Source organism: Paralichthys olivaceus, chromosome 8, assembly GCF_024713975.1.
Source record: "Paralichthys olivaceus isolate ysfri-2021 chromosome 8, ASM2471397v2, whole genome shotgun sequence".
Classification (NCBI taxonomy): Eukaryota; Metazoa; Chordata; class Actinopteri; order Pleuronectiformes; family Paralichthyidae; genus Paralichthys; species Paralichthys olivaceus.
In genome coordinates this window covers 25,324,643-25,339,112 of record NC_091100.1, presented here as the reverse complement: position 1 = coordinate 25,339,112, position 14,470 = coordinate 25,324,643, and the positions used below count along the sequence as shown (strand labels likewise).

The following is a 14,470-nucleotide window of genomic DNA, read 5'->3' as shown; positions in this document are numbered from 1 at the left end:
TGAGCAGCAGCTGGAACCTTACAGTCACATACTGTGGGGGTTTCCCTTATATCAGCTGAACCCAGGACGACACCATCACCCTGCTGTGTGGGGGACAAGCTGACAGGAGACCTCCACAGATCCAGTAACTACTCTTGAACGTGCCGAGAAACGCTAAGTATTTTAAACGTATGAATCCGCGGATGAGTTTAGCTAACTTGTGCTGCTCTGGATTTATTTGTTTTGATCGAACACCCCCACAAACCAGGGAGCGTGGATGGTTCCTAAAATGGCGGCGGTTTCTGTCAGTGTGGAGTGAAACTTTCTTATTTTAAGCGAATATTAGGCGCTTCGCGGGCTCCTTCTGTCGACTGTGCTCGTGTGTTCAGTGATACAACATTCACCGGCACCCAGAGGCGTGTGGCTGAGGTCGCTCGGGCCGAGTGGTGTCGCCCTGGGCTCCGTGTTTGATCGTCAAACCGCCGGGCTTCCCTCGAAGTTGACGGCGGCTGAGAGCCTGGCTGACATTGCGATCATTCCGACTGTTGTTGTCATCGGGTCGCTCAACGCGGAACCGTTGGCGAACGCGAGACGTCTCCGTGCAGCTAGCTAGCTTATCGAGCCGGCGGAGCCCGAGCGAGGGCAGGTCGGAGATCCCGAGGCCGTGTCACGTCAGCTTGTCAGTGGACACCGAGGCGCTGTTGGATGTCACGACGGTGCAGTGTCAGGCGGGATTTGGTTTGCTAGCATCGTGTAAGTGTCGGCTCCTTTTCAGCCTTTTTTCTCATCCTGGCGATCGGCTTGTTGAGCTCCGTGGCCTGCTGTCACTCACCCCCACTGTTTCTCCACAGGGTGGTTTTAACACGCTAGCTAGCCGTTAGCCAACTGTACTCTGTCTCACTGCTTACTTGTTTATGGAAAACATGCTCACGATCGCCACAGAGCAGCAGCTCAGTGGGAACTTTGTGAAGAGGCAGCTAGGTGCTGTGCTGTGTTTTCAATAGACATGTCATCAAACCTCGCCAGTGATTAATAATCATGTGCTCAAGGTTAGGGACAGTAACGTGTTGTTGTTAGGCCTCTGACTGTTCACTTTATGTTTCCAAACATTGTTTTTAACTTTTATTTCCTGGTTCCTCTGTGACGGACAGCCACTCTGGCAAATCAAATGGAGAAGCTCCAGGACCTGAGCCAATCAGAGCTACAGGAGCTCCTGGACACCCCAGAGAGGGTGGAGTCTATGGCCCTGGAGTCCGACGAGGTAAAAATGATGCTTCACTTTCCACTCGACTCCCATTTTCCAGTGTGGCCTTCAGATGGGCCGAGCTCTCACATGAAAGCTCTCATTGAGAAGTCATCAATGTGTTTTACAGTGCTGAGACCCTGCAGGGCATTTAGTTGGCTGAGCCTCTCAAATCACATGACTAACCCACCAAATTTATCATACTAATACATCAAAATCCCAAACTGACCATTTGTTATATATATAATAATATACATCGACCTCACAGTAACACATTAACAGTACAAACCCAGCCACACACTCATGGGCATTACTTAACAAATGGAGTTGTGAAATGTGAGGAGTTATTTCCGCCCATAAGTCCCATTGATTTTACCCACAGACAAAGTTAAGTCATTCACACTTCGTACAGCTTGAGTCAATAGGCAAGTCTCCTGGCTGCTGTCGAGAAAACGGAAAATCAGCAGCATACATCATCACCTTTGAATTATGGGTTAGTTTTGATAGAATTTAACAACCAAGGCAACAAGTTTTGTTTTCATTCGCTGATTGTTTTGTGTACACCAATTACATCTGCTTCTCCTTTGCAAAAAACGGCCAAGGTTTATGATTGACAAAACATGATTTCTCGGAGAGGAAGTTGAAGTTGTTAATCCTGGGCCGACTGCTGTGACTTAACCCTGGTTTTATACCTCATCCAGCAGAGTGTTGCGTTTCTATCTCTCACCAACATTGATGACATACTGTAGATTAAGGGAATACATTTAAATAGGAACTCAAAACAATTTTAATTGTCCCTGGAGGTCAATTCTAAGATAAATAGAGCATGTCAAAACAAACAATGATGACATCACTGTAGTGTCCACAGACAGTTAAAAATGAGTGCAGTAAAATTATAAAGTAAGAGAAGTGTATATGAATGTTAAAGGACAGTGAGCAGAATAACGGCTGTGAAAACAAATTGTAAGAACGTAGCTAAATACTGAATTATTAAAGTGATCAGAGTGTACAGACAAACATTTTGTCAGTTAAAGTTAGAATGTATGGCACAAGTAATAGTATTTATGTAATACAAGAAATTTTCAATGGAATCATAATGGCAGCGTATGATAAGGGAAAGAGAACATCCTGTAAAATCTCTTCTCAACAAATACTAGATACACAATTATTTGTATGATCTATTCATTCATACATTGCTATACCACAGTATGAAAATGAATGGTTATCATACCATGTGTCTGCTTATTAATGATGTTGGAACCAAACCTCAATACAAGTCACTTCAACCAAGTCAATACAGATTCACACAGTTTTCCATGAGTCATCATAAGGTGTCATAAGATAAACTCATTCCCCTTGAAAATTATTTGATAACTAATTAGATTAGGGGTTAAAGTGCAAAATGTTTAAGGTTGGTCATTGACAAGAGTAGAACTCATGTTGCATGCACATCATTTTGACTGTTGAGTCGTTTTATAATTATGGTTATTTACAGTAGTAAGTGTCATCATTTGGACTCTGCATTCTTCCACACATTAGAAGGCAACACAAACAAACACGAAAGAGTGCGAACATGACACAGAAATAAGTAAATGACCTTGCATGACAATACAAGGGACTAGCACCTTACAAAGGAGCTCCCTCTGTTAGATAGATGTGGTTTCAGGATAAAAAGTCAGAAAACTGTACGTTGCAAATTATCCTTCAGACTGGTCTTACACAGTACAGAGAGTCTATGGATGAGAGCCACAAGAGCACATTTGAATTCTCAAAACAAAGCTCAGACTCAGACATTTAAAGAGGCTTCTGGCTGTGGAACAACACATTGGAAGAATCATGAAGATACAAGGAGAAAACAGCTGTTGTTACAACTTATCTCCAAAAACATCGACATTTTACAATGTGTGGAGAAAATATATGAGTAATGATCATTATGGACATGAAATGACCTCTGTTGTGATGCGAGATGTTGGTCATATCACAAGTCACACAGGCAATCTGGGGTTTAGTATCTTGGGCAACTTCTTAAGAATTAGGATCGAGGCTGATCCACTCTACCCTAATTTGGAAATCAAGTTATATAAATTAAGATTTTTGGTTTACATTATGTAGGGTTAGAAACATGGTTTCACAATGCCTTAGTGTTTATAGGAGTCCCTTTAAAGTGGTGTGACGGATTTATCTCTAGTCTCTAATCTTTTCAGTTGAAATTAAATATAAAGAGTATCTAGTATGAGTTTTTTAAAATTAATAATATAATAATGTGTAATAACAAAGGCTTGAAAGTTTAAACATGTTCTGTTTAGAATGGATGTGTCTTTGACACATTAAACATTAACATTTTAAAACCATTTTTTTATCAACATGGTTTTAAAGTTGTGTAAACAGCAGTATAACAATAGAATGTATGAGGATTAATGCAGTATTGTAGCAGAACATTATACATTATAGTTACATTTCTTTTGGCTTTAAAGTTTTTCATTGCTGCAGCCCCTCCTCTTTTATATGATTCCTTCACAACTGAGCACCACTGTGACACTCCCTCTGAACACCAGGTGTCACATGTCACGGAGCCTTTGGACTCCTTCTTTCTAGAACATCGTGTTAATAACTGAAGTCAGCAGTGTTATGTAACCTATGCCTAAAAAGCTCCCTAGACATCTCAACCCCTGCAACCCTGCTAATAGTGTAAGATGGGACCCAAAGCAGAGAGTACCTTAAACTATGATTACAGTTTTTTAAACTGTATTTCTCATGATAAATCACCCCCCTCAAATCCTTAAGAATAGCCTCACTGTGTTACCCACCAGGCCTGGGATTGTTCAAGATTTGTGGATACTAGTATTCATGGGACACTAAAAAGATACTTTTGATAGAGCTGTACTCATTATGACACATAATATACTCATACAATAGTTGTTTTTTGTTTTTTTGCAAAGCATCGCTCTTGTATTGAATAAAGAAGCCAGTTCTTGAATATCTAAATCTAATGGAAATGAATTTGTCCAAAACTTGAAATATTCAGATTTAAATCAGAAACTGTCAGATCACATAAGTTAGCAAGATGCTTCGTCTGACCAGTGATATTGAAATTTAGTATTGAAATAAGTATTGAGGTTTGATACCCAGCATCACCCCGCAGAACAATATTTGTACTGTATAAAATGACATGTTAATCCCTCTGCATTTAGTCGCTTCCACAAACTGCTTCAAATATTAAGTTTTTATCTCTCTTCACTTCAGATCCAGAACATTCAGCTGGAGCGAGAAATGGCATTGGCATCAAATCGCAGCCTAGCTGAGCAAAACCTGGACATGAGGCCACGTCTGGAGTCACAGAAGGAGGTGCTGGTGGAGAGATACTCTCAATTAGAGGCCGTCAGAGACACCTACAGACAGCACTGCTCCCTGAGAGGTGGGACAGGTTAAAATGTTGTTTTTTTTAATGGAGACTTCATATACAACATGAATGTTGCATGTGCCTCTAAAGGTAGAAAGCACACAGACGTTGTACCTGATCTGAAAAGGACATACACTAATTTTCACACTAATTTGTCAGATTTCACATCAAGGTGTGAAAAGGTCCACTATGCCAATGGAAGGGTTGCTGAAAACACTTTTGGTGTTTCATGGGTAACCACGAGTTCTCGCAATACTCGTGAGTTCCAGATCAGTGAGATCAGTAGTAACTAAGAGGAGGACATTAAGGCTAAAAACATGGTGTTGATTAGGGCTGCACGATATATCGAAATTCTAACGTCAATGCAATATCGACATGCGTGATATATGTATCGCAAAAGACTACTTGAACTAAATTGTGTTCCGTGTGCCATGTTTTCACGCTCTGCATGTCAATATATTTAGCCAATCAGAAGCAGCCCTGCTGCCCTAGATAATAAAGAGATATTCAGATCATTGACGGGTTTTTCCGTCATTGAATCATTGTTGGAAGAAGAGAATAGAGAGAGAAGGAGAATTGCGGGCAGCAAATCTCGCTCCGCCTAAATAATTCTGTGGAAACTTCTAGTGATCATGTTTCAGGGTCAAATTCATCACTGTGATGTAACGCTTGGTTTGGTTTGACGCGGCCGGTGCAGCGAGCAGTAAATTACTGACAGAGCCATAAAAAACTTTGAATAAATAACTTTTCATGGTCCAAACATGTATGAAAAGACCCCACATGATCACTGTAAGTGAACTTTGTAGAGCTGTGCATGGTTCCCTGGGTGTCTGCTTCCACAAGCGCCGGCTGACTCTCAAGTAGCCAACTGCTCATTGAAGTCCAGCTGGTTACTTTATTGAGGCTTATTGTGGCCTTTAAACACACACACACACACACACACACACACACACACACACACACACACACACACACACACACACACACACACACACACACACACACACACACACACACACACACACACACACCCACACACCCACACAGAGTGAGTCTGGAATAGTTTTCCAAAGCCTAGCTGAAATGGCAGTCTGGTCTACGGAGGACTTAATATTTGCATCACCAGCTTGTCCCAATTGCATCATTAGCTACTTTGAGCGGATGCAATTACTGCAGCTCATCCACCCCCAAAGCTAGCGCGCTATAGCTTTTTCACCAGTGCACATTGAATCCTGCGATAGGTTAGCCCAAGTAGGATCCAGCCTCCTACTTGGACAGTTGCGTTCTCACATAAATCCCCTCCCGAGAGTGTCGGGAGATTCGCCGGGGTTCAGTGCATGTCTGAAAGCAGCTTTATAAACTTCTCTGATGTCTGAGACAAACCAGACCCTTTCCCTCTCTGCCAGTGATACCTGCAGACAGTGAATCTCAGCAGCAGCAGCAGAGAGAAGAGAGACAGATGCTGACTCATGTTTCATGTCGATCCTCTTGAAACAGTCTTTAGTTGTCATGTTAGACTCTTCCAATCAAGTAAATGGGATGTAACTGTGCCTCTCGCAGTTACATATCCTCCATATCCTTGTGAAATGCCCCTTCGTGTTTCATTAATAAACTAAGCAAATCAAAAGCAGTACACTAGAAAGCAAAGTCATGTTAATCAGATATTACAGAACAGAAACTCCTTCTCTCCAACCTGTAATGATTACAATTTTCATTTCTAGCACTATGTTGGATTCATTTTACTATGGACGTCATTAGGGTTTGGCTGATGAGTCAGGCAATATGGAATAAAATGTTATCACAGATAATTGTTTTCATATCAGAAGACACAAAGCTGTGTCCGTTGGGGTGTCTTGTTCTGTAACACTGTCGCTCGAGTTTTCGTTAATATCTTTGGTCGTCTCTTTTATCTCACTCCCACTCCTGATGTACTGATGTGCACGGTTGCAGTAGCACAGACATTAGCACGCTGAGTGCATCAACCTAACCTGACATGGCTGTAACTCTATTCCAGCCACATGATTGGTTAAGCTCGGCACTAACTGTTCCTGTTGTCTGTCAAAACATGTATGGAATCAGTTCTATCGAATTTGTATTTGTAAAGGCTCTGTTGGATTTGCTGCAACTGCAGAAACGCCAAAGCTACTTTCAGACAATTACTGAACTCTGCATATCCTCTGCAGTTTTTCTGAAGGAGCTATATGTGTGATCACAAATGTCTGACTGAGAGCCTCTGGAGTTTTTGTGGACTTTCTCAGCCTGGCCCCCTCGTATTAAGTCTGCAGAATTCAATGTGAGCGCACAGCAGGAGATCCTCTGCAGGATTTACCCCAAGCAAATTGGGGAGTTTAAAGACACTTATAACTTGTTAGAGAAGCAAAAAGAAAACAAATATTGCTGGGTGAATATCCAGAGCTATACACATAGAAGACACAGACGAAGATGTCATAAGAGTTCGCGGGGATAAGAGCCGACAATGATGTCAATACGATGTAAACAAAATCACTTGATCTCCTCAGCAGAATTAAATCTTTACTTCCTGCCTCTGCCTGCTGCACCACCCTTCGCCTGCAACCTGAAGACTGTTGCTGTTGTTTTAACCAGTAACAGCTACAGCTCAGTAGGTGCGTTTGACTTTATACAGCTCTGCGCAGCACTGACTGAACATGATGCATGCTGGTTAGAAATTTGGTCTGAGTTTTTCCAGTACAGTAAAAAACTACATCATGTCACGTTACCTTAAAACATTGTGGAAGTGAGATGGCTGTAGTCAGAACGTCGTTCTCCTCCAGCTGCTGCCCCTGGGGTCCACCTCTGGGACCGCACAACTCACAACACACAAGATTCATTTTCTTCTGACTAAGGTTTTTTGTACATGTATGTGTATACACATATATATTTCTAAATCATTTGGCCTTAGAGGGAGGATTGGACAATATTTTTTAAAAGGAGCAAAGGACTGAAGAGGCATAAATCAAAACAGCAAACAGGAAATATGGAGCTTGATTTCTTTTTAGTTGTTGACAGCATTTTCAAGTCTTCAGTTCTACATGGTCTGTAGACCGTCAGTTCAACGGTTTGTGACAAATATTATATATGTGACTTTTCCTTCATATAGCTGAACCTATCACCCTGTATGTTTTCCTGAAACTGATTTTACTGAGCTGTGAAAACACTTGAGTTGGGCCTTGGTCACAAGTGGAAGTGTCTGACTTGACGGCTGGCTTTTCTTTACTCCACTCCTGTAGCTGCCGATCAAGTTAGACACAGTCAGGCCGAGTACAACTTGAACACACCTATTGTTTTCCACACTGTTTATGCAAATAATACTTGCTTATGATTGTACTGGTCTGTATTTACTAAACCTGTAACCGGACCTGAATGAACAAAACCAGTTTTTCCTGTTGCCTGATGGGATGTATTTTTGTCTTGCTCCCTCCCTTACTTTTGCTCGTGTCCTCCGGCTTTAGATGGTATAGTAGGTCAGGTGTCTCCGGAGGCATTGTTCTCCAGACTACAGACAGAGGGCGGCAAAACAGAGGCAGAGTCAGAGGTGAGTGCAAGAATGTCAACAACTGTACACACACTTATGCATAGACATTAGGAGTGAGACAAAAAATCACTTCGCCTAAGCATTGCAATTGTTTTTAATTTGATTGTTTTTATGATTTTTAAAATCACTTTGAATCGAGTCCTGTGAAAAAGTATTTCCCCCTTCCTGATTTGTTCTTGTTTTGCTTATTTGTGTCAACCAACTGTTTTAGATAAATGATTGAATAGTAGAAGGGGACTCAGTGGAGTGCTTACCTCTTCCAAGGCACAACAGATACCTTATGAAATCACATTTAAATGTACTAGATCCAGATTTTTATTTGGATCTGCACCAAATTGCAAACACTCATAAACAAAAGTCCATTGTTGCTTCATTCTGAAATTAGTCTGGTCTGAAACAAATATACAAAACTAAAAAGAATCAGGAAGGAAGCACTGTAATTATTATTCAGTAACTTAGTAAGATAATAATAACTAGCAGCTAACAGTTAGGTCGGACAATGAGCTGCACTGGGCTGCAATACCAGGAGCTATTTACAATGAAGAGCAGCCTGTTAGACCATTAGACAGTCAGTGGTCGATCTGAGCAGTTTGTGGTTGAAGGGAGTTACACTGAGATGCTGGTTTAGCAACCATCACTGTCGCTTGATAATGTGTCTGTCTGCAGGCTCTAGCTGATGAGTTTCTGGAGGGCTCTCTGCCACTGGACTCCTTCCTTGACCGTTTCCTCTCCCTGCGCTCCCTCGCTCACAAGAGACGAGTACGGATAGAGAAGCTCCAGGAGATCCTGCGGCAGAGGAGCGAGGGCAATCCCACCACCATGACATCATCAGCAGGCATCAGCCAGGATCCTGCTGCCACGCCCTCACCATGGAATCAACAGACAACTACAACAACAACAAATCCGCAGCAACCGAACTCCCAACCTCAGTCCTCCAGTTACCAAAACGCATCTCAGCCGGCCTCCTCATCTGCAGGGTGCTGCCCCGGCCTACCCTACAGTCCATACCCTGTCTCCCCACCCAACCCCTCTCCCGCAGCAGCGGCAGCAGGCTCTGGCCCAGCCAATCCACCATCACAATTCCCTCCTTACCCAGGTTCCGGCTCACCTTTTGGCCCCCCAGGTAGCTTCTCTGGCCCCAGGCCCACTTTTGGGCCTCCGGCGTCAGCCACCTGCCCTTATCCTACTCAGCCCTCCTTCCCTGCACCACACCCAGGCTCAGCATTTGGCCAGTACACCCCCAGCCACCCCCAGAGTGGCCCTGCCCCGTACCCGGCCTCCTACAGCTATGGTGGCTACAGCTACCCTGCAGGGCCCCCCTATTCCAGTTCTCAGTCACCAACGGGGCGACCCATCTACAGACCAGGATATGGAGTTCCACAGCCATACTCCTGAAAGCACTACAGCTCCTGTGTCTCAAATTTTCTTCTAAATTCTTCCCTTCTTTACTGTCTCCCCCTTATTTTCTTCCCTCCCTCCCTGAGCTCTCTCTCCCCTTACCCAAAGTCCTTGTTCTCCTCTTGTCTTTTTACCTTTTCTACCCCCCCCCATGCTCCCAGATTCAAGAAGTGTCGCTTTACTTATCTTTGTTGCACTATTTCTCTCTTTCTCTGAATATCAGTCTGTTGATCTGTCTTTCTCTCTTTCCCCCTCTCTTTCTCTGTCACCTTACTTCCCACCTACTCCCCCACACTAGTCTCAGGTTGTTACGTTGTGTTCAAATGTTAAAACACTTATTCGTATCTTTCCCTTCATACACTCCCTCTCTCCAACCACCCCCCCTTCCTCCTCTTCCATGTCAATTGTGTGTGTGTTGCTATTGGGCAATCAGAAAGACCTTATAAACACACAAGTGCACTCCCCCTTAAGACAAATGCATGAAAGAAATGAGTCTTTGTAACAAGACATCAGTGTCCAGTAACTGCCTGCTTCACGCAGAGTCTGCACTGAGAAGCAGCTCACAATGGGAGGCTTGTGTCCCAGTTCACCTCCATAGGGCTCATACGATGCAGTTCAAATGGAAAAGTGAATGGCTGGCACACAATATGGCTCTTAACCTAGGTTAATCAAAAGTGCAGGGTTTTGAGGGCATCATTTTCTTAGCTTTTGCTGCTTCATTTATCAGCTCTTCCACACATTTACCTACTCCAAACAGATGTGGCAGGTGGATTTCATGATACACACTGACACAAGAGTCATCAGTAACCCTTTATTTTCTTTAACCAAAGACGGCGACCTTGCTTTGTTTTGTCTCTTTGATTATTTCGTTGACAGAGGGCGTTAAAAGCAGCAAACTCAAACATCACTGTGAAGGCCCAGAGAGAGGCGCCATGTGGAGATAACAGAGAACAACAGTTGTGTACCGAGGTTCTTTTTCTTCTCATCATTATTCACCATTTCACAGAAGAGAGAATAAAACCCCTCAGATGTAAAGAAGCTTATCAGATCATGCTGAGGAAAGGTTTATTTGTACCATTGACTGATGTCTCCTGACTGTGTGTGTCTCTGTGTAGAGCCGTTCAATCAGAGCTAAACTCTGTCCAGACAGGATGCTGTTGGTCGTTGGTGCAAACCTCAGACTGGCAATAACACAGTGCTGTGGCTCCAGTGTCAGCAGCTCGCCGAGTGTCAGCAAAGCTTGTTTTATGTTGTACAGGAGAGATGCTAACCGTTTCTATAAATGACACTAGAATCTCCGCTTGACAGGTTCTGAGCAGCCTCAGCAGCAGGTTTGGAAATGACCCCAAGTCTATTTTAAACCACACATTCTAAGCCTCCATGTGCTTCCCACAGGGCATGCTAGTTCTACATTCAAGTGTGCAGTGTCCCCCCCTCTTGTAGGTGTGTGTTAGAGCTCTACTGGCCTCAGAGAAAAATATTGAACATCTGCTGAATGCTTCACCATGTTCATCAGTGCTGTCTTTGTGACGTGCTGCTGAGCAGGCCGTGGATAGAGGGCGTATCAGAGCTCTTTCTCTCAACGCTGCTGCTGCTGCTGCTGCTGCTGCTCAAAACAAGGCTGATAAGGGTGGAGTTTGGCCGGAAGACCAACACATTACACTAAAAGAGGCTTTTGAAAGACTTAGCTGAGTTGAGTCATAAGCAGAGTAATAATGCTAATCCACTGTCAGTGTTGAAATAGTAACTGTTGCAGTTTAAGATAAGGAAAGATTTATTAAAAAACCTAAATAAACAAACCTTTCCTTCTTGTTGGCAGGGAGGTAGACCTTTGTAGCTTTCTCCATCGTGTGTCTTCTTTCCTTTCCAGGTAAAGATGGCAACTGGATATGAAGGGGAGCTTTTCATTTTCAGTCCTTAGCTGTCTATGGTGCCAGATCTTCTATATATTGAGTTAATTCCATAAAAATAACAAGGCACAGAGGGAGCGCTGACACATGTTACTGTGGAAGGCAGATGTTTTCTACAACATACAGTAGACATTAGTTTGTCCACCTGTCCAATACAAAGTTCTGTTTATTGGACAGGTGCACTGTATCCCCACTGATACAGCACGTCATTTAATGCTAAGAGCCAGAAAAAAAAGACTTTGGTGTATTTGCAGTGTTATTAGTGAAATATAGATTGTGTGATTGATATGTAGGGGGAGTCACAGAGTACCTGAGACAATGATACCTGCTGCTGCCCCCGCCCCCGCCCCCTCAGCCTCACCATTTCGTCTGTCCTCTCTTCCTCTCCATCACTCCTCCTCTCCATCACTCTCCTCCTCTTCATCACTCTCCTCCCCATCACTCTCCTCCTCTCCCCACCTGCTTGTTGAACATGAACTGATGCTTGACAATGATTATCAGAAGAAAAATGTTTTATTTCTTTATTAAGTTCACACAAAACATGTGTTATGCATAGTTTAATGGAGAGAAAATGTAAAGGTTGGCGAGTTCAGTTCTGTGTCAAATGATTCAATTCAAATAATATCCCCTGGAACTGCCATCTAGGTAACGGATGAATGATCACTGAAAGACGTTTTAGTATTTTTACATATCGTTTCAGCTGTATTCTCACATACACACTGGTTGTTGGAAGAGTTTCTGAATATAACAGTTTTCCTTTTGTTTGAATGAGACCAGCTGTATGTTAAAGTGATTGAATTAAATCTAAATTAATCCCAGCCTCTAAAATACTGTACTGCTATTAACACTACTATTAACACTTGTGTTTTTATGCCTACAAAAGCAGAAGAAGGGAATCATTGAAGGGAGCTGGAACTGAGCGCTAAGATGAGTAGGTAAAGAGGATGGAACGGCAGCATTGCCACAATAGTTATTGACTGAGGAAAGGGTAGTTTGACGTATCCACAACTACAGAGCCACAACACAGCTTCTATCAGCAGCTCATTTTTCTATCAGGACAATGCAGGTTGTTTCTCTGGAGATTGTTTACCAGAGAATTTGGATTCTTTTGTCGGAAACAACTTTAAACTGCCACAGTGAGTCGCTGCAGACGATCACGACAGTGTCTTTTCTGTCACTAAAGTTTATCAGTCTGCTTGTGTTCCAGTTTATTGACCATATCCACAGATCAGTTTATAATAATTGATACAAAACTAACATCTCAACGGGCTCATAGATATTCAATTTAATGTCCCAGTGAAACAGTCAGAGCTGTGTAGGTCCTCATATTTATGTCTGGTAAAAACATGACGCATGGCTCCACTATGTGTTTCTTCATATTCAGAGCTTCACTTGAGTGTGTGCTGTCAAAAATGAGGAAAAGGACAGTGGACATTTCCCACAGATCACTAAACACGATGGTCCTGTAAAAGCCTTCATGTGGCAGATTAGTCAGATTTCCTTGTGGATCACTGATAAACTAGCTGCACTCACACACAGTGTTGTAGCAGCATGGGTGGATGTTTGGGTATCATTCTCACTGGCCAAACCGCCCCCTAATCAACACATGTTGCGTTCATACCAAACGCAGTGCAACAATGCAAAGTCAATGTAAAAACCCAAATAGACGTAAATTTAGAAATCACTCAGGACAGGCAACAGAGAGGTAATTTGTCACTGAAGCATCGAGTGTGTGTCCTGTTTCCAAACACTATAATTCAACTTTAACTGTCTTTGCTGTTTTTCTGTCTGCACACACGCCGTCAACTGGGTGTTTCAGAGTTTTCAGAGTTTAACATAGTATAATATAATATTTAGTCAATTGACATATATAACAGTACATTGTATTTGTAAAATGTGATTTCAAATCTTCTCAGATCATACCAGAATTGAGTTGTCTGGTCAAACAGGTGAAACTGCTCATATTTTGGCCATTAACATTCATTTTGGGCTCCATTAGATAGATTTACATAATGTAATGTACATTGATTGTCTCATACTGTCAACTACTGCAGCAACTCACCCTCTGTCAGAAATGTTTCAGTTATTGATCCGCCTCCTAAAAAGCCCAGTCTTCTCCGATTGGTCTGTTGGCCCGCTGTTGATTGGTCAGTTGCTTAGAACATGTTAGAAATGTAACAGCCCCTCTGCTCTTACTCAGAGGCTTCCTGATCAGATGTATCTGTGCCTAAAACAGTTGGTAAATGACTGATCAACCTTCAATGAGCATTAAATACCATGTATAAACAGCCTTCCTAGAATTCGTTCACCAAAAATGCACAAACATGAGACATCAGCAGGTCTGAATCCGGCAGCATAGTGCATGTGAATGTGCATGCACCACTTGAAGCCCTCACCTCCCCACAGTGAGGACACATCAGGTGTTTATCTGCTCACTGGAAACAATGTGCATGAAGAAAAAAAGACCTGTTGATGTCCTGTTATTGGACTACTGCTCACATCATTCTCTTTACTTCTGCATCCACGGTTTTATTCCAGTCTTACCATGTACTCACCACACAGACACACACACAGACACACACACACACAAATGGCACTGTGTCAGCTGGCTTCATTTGACTTTGCATCGGCACAACAAGACGACTCCGCTCCAGATGAAGATACTGAAATACTCTGAGCATGACAAGCTTTTCATGTCCGTCTGTGAGAGCTGAATGATGTGGTGGGTTCGTACTGAGGCGCTGAGTGTCCCACAGAGACGCTGACAGTAATAATAGTATTACAGTGTTTTAGAAGAAGCACAAGGGAGATGTTCTATTATAGCCTAGCATTAATATTATCCAGAGGGAAATAACATGCTGATGGGTGTATCTGTTCCAATAATGAAGAATTATATGATGACTAGATTGTTAAACAGCCTTTTTGTTTTTTGTTCTCATTTTTTGGGGGTTGTGAATAATTAAACTGAGGTTGATCTAAATTAAAAA

At 42.6% G+C, this 14,470-nt stretch overlaps 1 protein-coding gene across 3 annotated transcripts; it reads left to right on the top strand.

Moving 5' to 3' along the window:
* On the top strand, positions 1 to 14,470 carry vps37c (VPS37C subunit of ESCRT-I). 3 transcript variants are annotated; one of them, XM_020083882.2, is made up of 5 exons: positions 1 to 124; positions 1,131 to 1,240; positions 4,466 to 4,637; positions 8,093 to 8,175; positions 8,842 to 14,470. In XM_020083882.2, the coding sequence occupies exons 2-5, from the start codon at positions 1,148 to 1,150 to the stop codon at positions 9,568 to 9,570; spliced, it is 1,077 nt and encodes a 358-aa protein (XP_019939441.1). In that variant the 5' UTR covers positions 1 to 124; positions 1,131 to 1,147; the 3' UTR covers positions 9,571 to 14,470. The 3 variants fall into 3 exon arrangements, with proteins under 3 accessions (XP_019939441.1, XP_019939440.1, XP_069387016.1); XM_020083881.2 differs by lacking the exon at positions 1 to 124 and adding an exon at positions 246 to 732; XM_069530915.1 differs by lacking the exon at positions 1 to 124 and having other exon boundaries at positions 1,116 to 1,240.